A 12,696-nucleotide genomic window follows, 5' to 3' on the forward strand; every position below is an offset into this window, starting at 1 on the left:
GGTTTGTAGAATCGGGGCTGGGCCTCACTGTCTACGTGTATCTTTGCCTTAAATCCCTGCAGCTTCCCCAGCTCCTCTTTGAATACTGTCTCATGTCTCATCAGTACGTCTTGTATTCTCACATTCTGTTCTGTTACTGCATTGACCCTTTGCCAATCCACCCCCAGTGCTTTTATCCACCCTCGCCCAACCAGGCTAGGCCCTGCTCCGTCGACTACTACCACTGGTAATGACTTTGTCCTGTCCTTGTACTCGACTTTCACATAAGCTGCTCCTACCACTGGTACTGGATGTCCACTGTACGTTTTCAAGTTGATTCTACACTGCTTTAACTTGGGTGGCCTGGCCTGCTTTCCCAAATTCTGAAATTCACCTGTCGACATTATTGTATAGCCACAGCCTGTGTCTACTTCATAAGTCACTGTTGCTCCATTCACCCTCAATTCCTGTCTCAGGGGTTCTTCTCGTGGAATGATTATCTCCTGCTCAATATTGTACACAGTTACCACATCCTCTGTACTATGTATGCTGTATACAGTGAAAACATCATCTTCCTCATTACTATCCTCCCTTTCCTCCTGAATGAAATGTGCCCTTTTCTCATATTTCCCTCTCTCTTCCTTTTTTTTCCACATGTTATGACTTTGAGCACTCACATTTTCACCTGCCTTTGACCTACAGGCTCTCCGAATGTGTCCAATTTTTCCACAATTATGACACTTTTCCTCCGCAAATCTACAGTCATTCGCCAAGTGGGAAGTTCCCCCACACCTGAAACACTTTCCATATTTGGCAGGCGGCTTCGGCCGGACATCCGCCACCTTGTTCACTGTTCCCTCCACAGCGCGACTCCATTTTGCACTTTCCCGCGCGCTGTTTAACTCCTTAATGTCCTTATTAGCTGTCTCCATTGCCTGCGCCTTCTTCAAAGCAGTGTCAAAAGTTAATCCATCCGGCTCCGAGAGTAGTCTCCGTTGAATACTGTCCTCGTTGATTCCACAAACCAAGCGATCTCTCAACATTACTTTGAGAGTCTCTCCAAAATTGCAGTCCTGCGCGAGCTTCCGTAGCTCCGCCACATACTCCACAACAGATTCTCCTTGCCTCCTGTCTCTGGAGTTAAACTTCCACCGCTGTACTATTTCACTCGGTTTCGGGTTGAAATGGTCCCTCAGCAGTCCCACCAACTCTTCATAGGACCGCTCTCCCGGGCGGGCAGGACTTAACAAGTTTCTCATCAACGTATATGTCTGTGCGCCCACACAGCTTAGCAAAACAGCCCGTTTCTTCTCAGCATTTGTCACGTCATTCGCTATGAAAAAATGATCCAGTATTTCACAATACTCCTCCCACGTCTGCACACTATTGTCGAAATGTGCCACCGATCCCACAGTTCCAGCCATCTTCACAGACACAACCGCCGGCCCCGAGCCGCTCGCCACCACAACACTGTCTTCGTACTCCTCCGATGACTGTGATGACATGTGTCCATCAAAAACAACGATAAACTGTGTTTGTACTCAACCAAACAATCTCCCGTCACCCGATAACTTCTTCCGATTTGTCCTCGTCGCCATATGTAGTATCTTGAATACTGAATACTCCACACAAGGTTACTGTGTCAATATGCGGGTTGTTTATTTAACACTGGGCAATACAGACATGTCTCATACACACCGCGCCAAGCTTAGATAACTTCCTCCCCAAGAGGTGGTCGCTTCCTACTGACCGCTGGTATGCTTGTGCCACCTCTTGGCCAGGCCATGTAACAACAGTCTCTGCCATGCTCACAACATAACAAAGACTTAGACCGAAGCATCACTATCTGCTTCACTATGCTGACTTGAGTTTACATTTTGGCCCACTCATACATACTTGGACCATGCGTTTTGAATCTAAGCATTCATATTTTAAAAGATGTATCAGGTCATCTAAAAACTTCAAAAATGTAACCAAGTCACTTGCTGATAGACATCAGTTGTTTCAGGCTTATCAGGCTAGTGGTAATTTATTTAGCCCCCAGGTTCAAGTTTCAGACTCCACCAAGTTCTATCCTGAGCTGTATGATCGAAGCATAAGGACAGCAGTTGACGAATTCGGAATTAACTCAAGTAACGCAGTTGTCACAGAGAAGGTCCAGGTTAAAGGCACGTCATATGAAAATGGTATGCTTGTTGTACTGAGATATACTAAAGGACAGCTACAGTTGGGACAAATAGCAAGCATTATTATTAAAAATGAAACCACTATCCTACTTTTGCTACGGGGGAAAACGGCCAGCTGGGTTCCTGAGCTTGGAGTCTATGAGGTTGAAGAAAATGTTTCTGATTTGTTCATCTGTCAAAATCTGGAAAAACTTAAAGAATATTATCCACTTTCTTCATACCAGAGAGGTGGGAGGTTGCTCGTTCCTCTGAAACACATGCCAACATGGAGCCTGTAAAACAGTTGGTTAAGAAAGCCATGCCATCACTTAGTAGTGATAAAATGGATGCACTCCTGGCCAGGTTAGAGGAATTAGGAGTTGCATCTGTGGAAGACCTCATCGATGTGCAAGCCTCGGACCTTGAGAACACTCTGTCTGTCATTCAGTGCAGAAGACTCGTACGCGCTTTCCAAGCTGGTAAGTTTTTCTCCTGCACACATTAGTACACATAGCATAGGCTACAAAATTGATGTCTGTATAATCTAGTATTTTGCAAACTTTAATTTAAGAACCGCACACGGTGTCCAAATGAAACCAAATGGATTCCATTTGTACACATTCAGAGTGCGGGTTCATTTGGTTCCATATGTAAACTGATTTACAGACCTGCATGTAAGGTCATTTGGTTCCATATTATGTAGGCCTACAGTTACAGACCTGTAAGGGTCCATTTGGTTCCATGTGTACACTCTCAGAGTACAAATGGACCCTTACAGGTCTGTACATGTAAAGGGTCCATTTGGTTCTATTTGTACACAAATGGCAAATTCACACTTTGTTGGTTTGACACATTCTGTGTTATGTTTTCTTAAAGGTATATTCAGTGATTTCACTCAAAAAACCTTAGGTTTCGTTTTTGGCTGTGGGACCCAGCCTTTCGTCCAATCAGGATAGAGAGTCAAAAACGAAACCTAAGGTTTTTTGACCCCCAGGGGTTAACTGGGGACAGGGAGGAACTCCTTATATGGTCAGCACACTCTATAGTAGGGAGGATTATCACAACAAAACAAAAAAATAAGTGATATTTGAATTAAGTGAAATCACTGAATATACCTTTAATTGAATGCAATTCTCAATGTCCGGTCTGAGGAGCACTATTGGTCCAAATTAACTCTGACCCTTAGACCTTTAACCCATTTAGACCTGAGCACTGTCACCGTATGCTTTTAACCATTGGGAAAATAGCAGATCTACAAGCTCATAGTGCGGCCCTGAGTGCCGCTCTACAAGCTTGTAGATCTGCTATTTTGAAAAGTTGTGAAAATGTGTGTAAATCTTTGAATATATGTATTCTTTCACAGCAAACGGTTTTAACTTTTATTTTATTCTGGGGGGGTCCCTGGAACAACACATTTTCAGATGGGGGTCCACGGTCAAATACAGATAGTTCTGTGGGTCCTTAACATGAAACAGTTTGAGCACCACTGATATGTTTTTCAGAAAACTGTCAGGATTTGGAAGACATTTTGTAGACTTTGGGCTCAGGTCTTAATTGGTTAATGGCCCATTTGTGCCCCTGGTGTTCCCCAACCGGGCGCTGAGAACCAGCATATTAATGGTAACATTGATGAGGTGGTTATGTTATCCATAGATTCACAAGCTTCAACACCCTTCACAAGCCCTGGTCCAACACAGAGAGACCTGCCAGTCCTGCCCCCAACACCACCTGAGACGACAACAACAGCAGGCTCCCCATCCTGTCAGACATATTCTGTGCCATGGCACAAAATGCCCTCCACAATCATGGAGTCCTTCGCTTCAAAGAAATGGGTACCGACGAAGAAAAGACATGACATGATTCGGTTGCTTGTGGATGATCACGTCTGTGCGCATCATGGACAGAGACCTAGCAGAGCACAGCTGCGGGATGTCGCCCAGCAGATGATTGATAAATATCCTCTCTCCTTCCAAGAGACAGAGCCCTTTGGAAATAAGCCGTTTGCGTCAGACGGTTGTTCAGTTCTGTTTCAACAGCTAGAAAACAGAGTTGAAAATATGAAGAGAGATCCAACCTCCGGGATGAGGCCAGCCGAGGGTGACACTCCAAGAAGGAAAAGGTCCAGATATTCTGATCGCTACGGATGTGTAGAGTGGCAGCCTGCTGTTGAGGGACCCGAGTTTAGAGCAGCACTGCAGTCTAAACAAGAGGAATTGAAAAGTGCCTTCAGAACCCATGATCACCACCAGGTAAGGCTGCAACCATCCATTATTTAATTGGCGATTATTGTGTAACTATGGATTACCTTTTGGTTAATGGAGTCGAGCTTATAGATCGTGTGTGTGTGTGTGTGTGGGGGGGGGGGGGGGGGGGGGGTAGATAGATAGATAGGTGTGTGTGCTATAAAACCTTTTGGATTTCTTCTATTTTTAGGAGTCATCTGTTAAAAAAATGATGACTGAAACGTATCCCATCCAGCGTGAAGCCATAAACGATGGAACATGTGTCATGGTAAGGGTCTGTGTATGATGATGCATATCGTATCGTGATACGATATTCACAGATATCATATATGTTTGCAACACCTTCATTTATACTTCTGTAGAATTATGGTTTTGTTGAACAATAACCTTAAAAAACACATGAAATAATATAATTCATCGTGATACTGCTAGAAAAAATATTGTGATATTGTATTTTTCCATATCGCCCACCCCTATGTCAAGGTCATGAAGGAAGAGTGGCCATTCTTATTTGAAGCTCCTCACCTGTTTGAACACGCATCTCAACTCCTTGGCTTTCCGGTACTCAACAAGCTGGCAGAGGAACTTTCCGGCAAAGAATCAGGCATCAACAACTTCCTTGACTCCAAAGGTAAATTACCCCCCACCCAATCCCTGTTGCTACTAGTGTTGAATATGTATTTTCTATTGTATGTCATCCTATTCACTAATATCTTTTCTTATGTGGTAGTCTCACGTTGCCAAACTGTAGCCTCTCGCAATTTCCAAATGCTTCCATCATACAGTCTGGAGCCACGGAAGTTCTATCATGATTAAAATATAAAGCGGAAGTCGAGCCTCCTCCCCACTTCCGTTTCATCTTTACAGTTTACACCTTTGAGCACCACAGATATAGAAACATTTTGTATTTAGACATCTGTATAATAGAGCGTCGCAGGCCCGCCCACTACCATGGCCCAGGAAATGAAACCCAATGCATTTTCCTCAGACATTTCATAAAGTATTTATTTAAAGACGTTTACGCCGCGAACAGAGCCAACTCGAGTCCTGACAAATCATGACAACACAAATTTATTTTAACCCTTTTATTTTGGGCCGAACAAATAATTAGAAAGAAGAAAAAACGGCAGGTTACAACACTTTTTTTTTCTTTCTTCTTTGTAATTATTTGTTTGGTCCAAAATATTGTTTGTGTTGTCATGAGTTGTCACGACTCGAGTTGGCTCTGTCCACGGCGTAAACGTCGTTAAATAAATACCTTTTGAAATGTCTATGAGGAAAAATGCATTGGATTTAATTTCCTGGGCCATGGTAGGGGGGCGGGACTGCGACGCTCTATTGGTATGAACTGTTAATAAAGTATTCAATCAATCATAGGGTTGAAGCTGGGTGATGGTCCAGTGGAGCTGATCAAAGGCATTGCGAGATACTTAAAGGAAAACCCTGATCGCCTCTTCTTCCAAAATGAGGTAAGTGTTATGGATTGTAAACCCCAGGAAATTATCTCAACATAATTATCTATATCCAGTGGTGGTAGAAATACTCAACCACAGTACTTGAGTCAACGTATAGATAGTGATACTATATGTATCATAGTTGATCCACTTTGCACTGGTGGTACTGGTTTTGGGGTTGTTGTCACATGTACATACCGCAACATAATTATATTGTAATGTGTGAATCATAGGAAATATTGAGAATCCCTGTAATATTTCTATGCTTAGTCGTTACCTCTGATTCAGACACTGTTTGTGTACATTGGAAACACAAAATCAATCTTATTTTTCTCATCAGGACTCCAACGATGTTGATCTCAGCAACCTCCCATGTACCCCATGCATCCTACTCAGAGGTTAGTAGTTATCCCAGCAAGCTTGGTGTGTATATATGCTCCATTTAATGTTTTACAACAATTTGTTGTGATGAAAAGGTATATACAGATTAGGGTCAACATCTTTAAATGATGTGCAATTGTATGTACAAGTCTGAGAAACAAAATGTTGAATACCGTTTCAAAGTATCTTTTGCTTGTTCTTAACAAAAACTACTGATTACCAGAAATCACAGCAATTATTCTATTTTTATTTTGTGCGTGGGTGTGTGATTTCTTAAATAAATTTAGTTTTTTGTGATAATCTGTTTAAGGTGACCAGCAATTCAATATGGCTGTGGATCAGGTCATTGTAAATGACCACATCACCTCCCCTGTTGCGGCCCTCGCCTATGCTTTCTCCCTGTTCTATGTCTGCAATATTGAGTACCCGAAGGAGATGGCTTTGACGCTGGAGTTCGTGCAAAGGTAAGCAACACGTGGTTTTGTAATGTTTATAGCTGGGCTATTGGAATTATTGTCTGTCATAATGCGTCACAACACAATGTGAGCTTGTAGATCTGCTATTTTCGGCATGCAGCCAAATACTGTATAAATCTGTCATTGCTACGCCATAAAGGCCCCACCCAAATACACTACAAATACTGTACACATGTTCAGGGGTGTGTAGAGAAACAGGAGATGGGCTCCTGCCATGTTCAACAGGTCAAGATATTTATCTACATGATGAAAATGCTAAATGGTGCTTTTATATAGAGCTTTTATCCAACTCGCTTTACATTACATCCACACACATTCATACACCATTACATTCACCCATGATGGCCGAGGAAACCATGCAAGGCACCATCCTGCTCATCGAGGGCAATTAGGGGTTCATCAGAGTCTTACTCAAGGACACTTTGACACTAACTCTGGGGGAGCCCATGGGATCGAACTGGGAACCTCGCCGTTCCCATCCAGCTGCTCTACTGGCCACTCTACCCCTGAGCCAATGTCCCAAATTAAACAAATAAAGTTGCCCTTCATTACCAGTACAATTTTTACATTGGCTGCAAATCCCAACCAAAGATCTATCCTATGTTGCCACCTTGTCCAAATTGGTCATAGTCCAGTACAATGTCTATTTCTTCCTGTTCCTTGCATATTGCTCTTTTCCATATTGTATCTCATTGTCTACTTGGCACATTTTGTGCACTTTGTGCACTAACTAAAGTGTCTCAACTGTGTCTGTTACTCTTTACTTCAGTTTCATCTATTTTATGTGTAGCTAAGATTTGTTCTGTTTCCTTAGAGTTTTCTTCGGAATCAATCCAGACAGAGGGTCCAAGGCAGAACAGCAGGGGAAAAAACGGCACATTCCGGCAAGACTGGCAAAGTTTGTGTCTCAACTGAAGGATTTCCAATGGAGCATTTGAGGTTTTTGGACTGTACACACACACACACACCCTTACCGTACCTCCTAAAGTTTGACTCAATGAAGCACTTCGTATGGAACATGTGAGGTTTTTGGACTGCGTGTACCCACACGCACAACCACACACTACCTCTTGTCTGTCAGAATACCAGTCTGTAACAATGTTTTTGAACATTCTCAAGGTGAGAATGCAACAGCATTGCTGTTTATTTAGTTTTTTGTTTTTTTTTCATTTACATTATGGAAATGTGTATGGCACTAAGGGGGCATAGGGGTGAAGTACCTGCCCCCCCCAAACAGAACTTAAATAATCTATCTCAGGATGTTAGTCTGTTAGTATTCTAAAGGTGAGAAATGCCTATTTTGTTGCACTAAGCAGTTGATTGCTATATTGATATGTTTTATTGTGTTTTGAAATCATTGGAGGGTGATATTTGTCACTGCATGTTCTCCTGCATCACCCGTCAGTGGGGAATGATGAGTGGGAGGTGTAGGACACTTTCTACATCCTCCTGGAGTGGACTCCTCATTCCCCACTGGCGGGTGAGTCAGTGGTTTGAAAGGAGTGGCAAAGGACATGTATTTTATTGTGTTTTGAAATAATTGGGGAGGGTGAAATTTGTCACTGCATCTTCTCCTACAGGCTGGGGCATCACCCGTCAGTGGGGAATGATGAGTGGGAGGTGTAGGACACTACATCCTCCTGGAGGGGACTCCTCATTCCCCACTGGTGGGTGAGTCAGTAGTTTGAAGGCAGTGGCAAACGATCCCTGTAAAAGTTTTAAGAGAAATGTGTTACATTTCAGAAAGCTCTTAATGTTTATGGCACTTAGGTGGCGCAGCGGTTAAGTACCTGTCCAAATGTAGTTCAAATCCCCCATGTTCGGGGGGGGGGGGGGGGGGGGGAAGTTGGGTGGGGAGGGTGATATTTGTCACTACATCTTCTCCTACAGGCTTGGGCATCACCTGTCAGTGGGGAATGATGAGTGGGAGGTGTAGGACACTACATCCTCCTGGAGGGGACTCCTCATTCCCCACTGGTGGGTGAGTCAGTAGTTTGAAAGGAGTGGCAAAGGACATGTATTTTATTGTGTTTTGAAATAATTGGAGGGTGAAATTTGTCATTGCATCTTCTCCTACAGGCTGGGGCATCACCCGTCAGTGGGGAATGATGAGTGGGAGGTGTAGGACACTACATCCTCCTGGAGGGGACTCCTCATTCCCCACTGGTGGGTGAGTCAGTAGTTTGAAAGGAGTGGCAAAGGACATGTATTTTATTGTGTTTTGAAATAATTGGAGGGTGAAATTTGTCATTGCATCTTCTCCTACAGGCTGGGGCATCACCCGTCAGTGGGGAATGATGAGTGGGAGGTGTAGGACACTACATCCTCCTGGAGGGGACTCCTCATTCCCCACTGGCGGGTGAGTCAGTAGTTTGATGGCAGTGGCAAACGATCCCTGTAAAAGTTTTAAGAGAAATGTGTTACAGTTGAATGTATATTTTTATTATATGGAAATGTCTATAAAAGTTGTTCTATTGTTTCTATGATGGAAATGTAACTATATAACACATTACCCGCCCAGGACCTGAAGCCAAAGAGTATTTTATAGTGTTTATGATCGTGATGCTACTTGCGTGATATCAACAGTCACAAGTGTTGGCTTTTCAAAATTAGCGTAAAAAAATTACTTTATTATTTCCCACTTTCCCATTTTACTTTTTGTGTTTTGAAATAATTGGGGAGGGTGAAATTTGTCATTGCATCTTCTCCTACAGGCTGGGGCATCACCCGTCAGTGGGGAATGATGAGTGGGAGGTGTAGGACACTACATCCTCCTGGAGGGGACTCCTCATTCCCCACTGGTGGGTGAGTCAGTAGTTTGAAGGCAGTGGCAAACGATCCCTGTAAAAGTTTTAAGAGAAATGTGTTACATTTCAGAAAGCTCTTAATGTTTATGGCACTTAGGTGGCGCAGCGGTTAAGTACCTGTCCAAATGTAGTTCAAATCCCCCATGTTCGGGGGGGGGGGGGGAGTTGGGTGGGGAGGGTGATATTTGTCACTACATCTTCTCCTACAGGCTTGGGCATCACCTGTCAGTGGGGAATGATGAGTGGGAGGTGTAGGACACTACATCCTCCTGGAGGGGACTCCTCATTCCCCACTGGCGGGTGAGTCAGTAGTTTGAAAGGAGTGGCAAAGGACATGTATTTTATTGTGTTTTGAAATAATTGGAGGGTGACATTTGTCATTGCATCTTCTCCTACAGGCTGGGGCATCACCCGTCAGTGGGGAATGATGAGTGGGAGGTGTAGGACACTACATCCTCCTGGAGGGGACTCCTCATTCCCCACTGGCGGGTGAGTCAGTAGTTTGATGGCAGTGGCAAACGATCCCTGTAAAAGTTTTAAGAGAAATGTGTTACAGTTGAATGTATATTTGGAAATGTCTATAAAAGTTGTTCTATTGTTTCTATGATGGAAATGTAACTATATAACACATTACCCGCCCAGGACCTCAAGCCAAAGAGTATTTTATAGTGTTTATGATCGTGATGCTACTTGCGTGATATCAACAGTCACAAGTGTTGGCTTTTCAAAATTAGCGTAAAAAAATTACTTTATTATTTCCCACTTTCCCATTTTACTTTTTGTGTTTTGAAATAATTGGGGAGGGTGAAATTTGTCATTGCATCTTCTCCTACAGGCTGGGGCATCACCCGTCAGTGGGGAATGATGAGTGGGAGGTGTAGGACACTACATCCTCCTGGAGGGGACTCCTCATTCCCCACTGGTGGGTGAGTCAGTAGTTTGAAGGCAGTGGCAAACGATCCCTGTAAAAGTTTTAAGATAAATGTGTTACATTTCAGAAAGCTCTTAATGTTTATGGCACTTAGGTGGCGCAGCGGTTAAGTACCTGTCCAAATGTAGTTCAAATCCCCCATGTTCGGGGGGGGGGGGGAGTTGGGTGGGGAGGGTGATATTTGTCACTACATCTTCTCCTACAGGCTTGGGCATCACCTGTCAGTGGGGAATGATGAGTGGGAGGTGTAGGACACTACATCCTCCTGGAGGGGACTCCTCATTCCCCACTGGCGGGTGAGTCAGTAGTTTGAAAGGAGTGGCAAAGGACATGTATTTTATTGTGTTTTGAAATAATTGGAGGGTGAAATTTGTCATTGCATCTTCTCCTACAGGCTGGGGCATCACCCGTCAGTGGGGAATGATGAGTGGGAGGTGTAGGACACTACATCCTCCTGGAGGGGACTCCTCATTCTCCACTGGCGGGTGAGTCAGTAGTTTGATGGCAGTGGCAAACGATCCCTGTAAAAGTTTTAAGAGAAATGTGTTACAGTTGAATGTATATTTGGAAATGTCTATAAAAGTTGTTCTATTGTTTCTATGATGGAAATGTAACTATATAACACATTACCCGCCCAGGACCTCACGCCAAATGGTATTGGTACCCTTGCATCTGAGGACAGTCAAGACGGGCGTTACCATGTCTATGCTCGGACATAGAATATATATGAAAGGAGGTGAATTAATTAATCCTGGCTGTTAATGTGTTGTCTGGGTGCTTTGGGCATGTTTACAAAAAAAGTTTAATTGCACTTTAATGTTAAAGAAAGAAATGTTTAATTGAACTGTTCACACTGAAGAAAATAAATACAAATAAACATGTTATATTTGTATATTTGTGGTTTAATCAGATTGATGTCTGTAAATTGTACAAAGAATATCCTATGTAAATCTACATAATTTTCTATTTTCTGATTAATGTAAAAGTACAGAATCTGCTGTAAAAAGACCAGACTAAGTTCCATAAAAGTACAGAATCTGCTGTAAAAAGACCAGACTAAGTTCCATAAAAGTACAGAATTTGCTGTAAAAAGACCAGACTAAGTTCCATAAAAGTACAGAATTTGCTGTAAAAAGACCAGACTAAGTTCCATAAAAGTACAGAATTTGCTGTAAAAAGACCAGACTAAGTTCCATAAAAGTACAGAATTTGCTGTAAAAAGACCAGACTAAGTTCCATAAAAGTACAGAATCTGCTGTAAAAAGACCAGACTAAGTTCCATAAAAGTACAGAATTTGCTGTAAAAAGACCAGACTAAGTTCCATAAAAGTACAGAATCTGCTGTAAAAAGACCAGACTAAGTTCCATAAAAGTACAGAATCTGCTGTAAAAAGACCAGACTAAGTTCCATAAAAGTACAGAATCTGCTGTAAAAAGACCAGACTAAGTTCCATAAAAGTACAGAATTTGCTGTAAAAAGACCAGACTAAGTTCCATAAAAGTACAGAATTTTCCTGAAATGTCTGTAAAAGGAACTGACTAAATACTGTAAAAATACAGAATTTTCCGTTTTAGGATGACGGAAGTGTCCATGAAAGGACAGACTTAGTCCCGTGAAAGTACGGAATTATCCGTTATAGGGTTGACGGAAGTGTATGTAAACTAACGGTACAATGCATTGGCAGCAAATTACTGGAACGTTTCGCCGTATTTTAACGGATACCTTTTTTACAGTGTACTTCTTTACAGATTGTGGTAGCGTGGCCGAACGGTCTAAGGCGCTGCGTTCAGTTCGCAGTCTCCCCTGGAGGCGTGGGTTCGAATCCCACCGCTGCCAGTTGAGGTTTTAGGTGCCAAATTCCAGTACCGAAACTTCAACACTACCTCACTCCACTGCCGAGTTACCACTAGAGGCATATTATGTGCCTGTGTACATAATCCATCCTCTGCCAAAGCTGTAAACCACCTACCATTCTTTCTGAAGAGATTAACTCTGGGAACACCAATCACTTTCTAATCTATAGAGATTGTATAGGTTCCACTTCCATCTAGCATAATAACTCAGAACAGAGTGGCGCAGCGGAAGCGTGCTGGGCCCATAGCCCAGAGGTCGATGGATCGAAACCATCCTCTGCTATCTCTATTGGCAAATCATGTATTCTAGTTCTCAGCACTTACTAACCACAACGTCAATCTGCTATCGTTCCGATTTCATGATGTTTCCTATTGATGGCAAATACATGTAGTTTATGTCTTTATG

General features: G+C 42.8%; 1 protein-coding gene across 1 annotated transcript; it reads left to right on the forward strand.

Moving 5' to 3' along the window:
* Positions 1-1,841: 1,841 nt before the first annotated feature.
* On the forward strand, positions 1,842-7,636 carry LOC310874911 (uncharacterized protein; the record flags this gene model as incomplete). The annotated part of the gene is made up of 8 exons (XM_083787831.1): positions 1,842-2,623; positions 3,798-4,393; positions 4,578-4,655; positions 4,871-5,018; positions 5,765-5,856; positions 6,182-6,239; positions 6,533-6,686; positions 7,513-7,636. The coding sequence occupies exons 1-8, from the start codon at positions 2,431-2,433 to the stop codon at positions 7,634-7,636; spliced, it is 1,443 nt and encodes a 480-aa protein (XP_083643957.1). The 5' UTR covers positions 1,842-2,430.
* Positions 7,637-12,696: the final 5,060 nt, after the last annotated feature.

The sequence above is a fragment of the Protomyctophum parallelum genome, assembly GCF_964188405.1.
Source record: "Protomyctophum parallelum genome assembly, chromosome: 1".
In the NCBI taxonomy this organism is placed as follows: domain Eukaryota; kingdom Metazoa; phylum Chordata; class Actinopteri; order Myctophiformes; family Myctophidae; genus Protomyctophum; species Protomyctophum parallelum.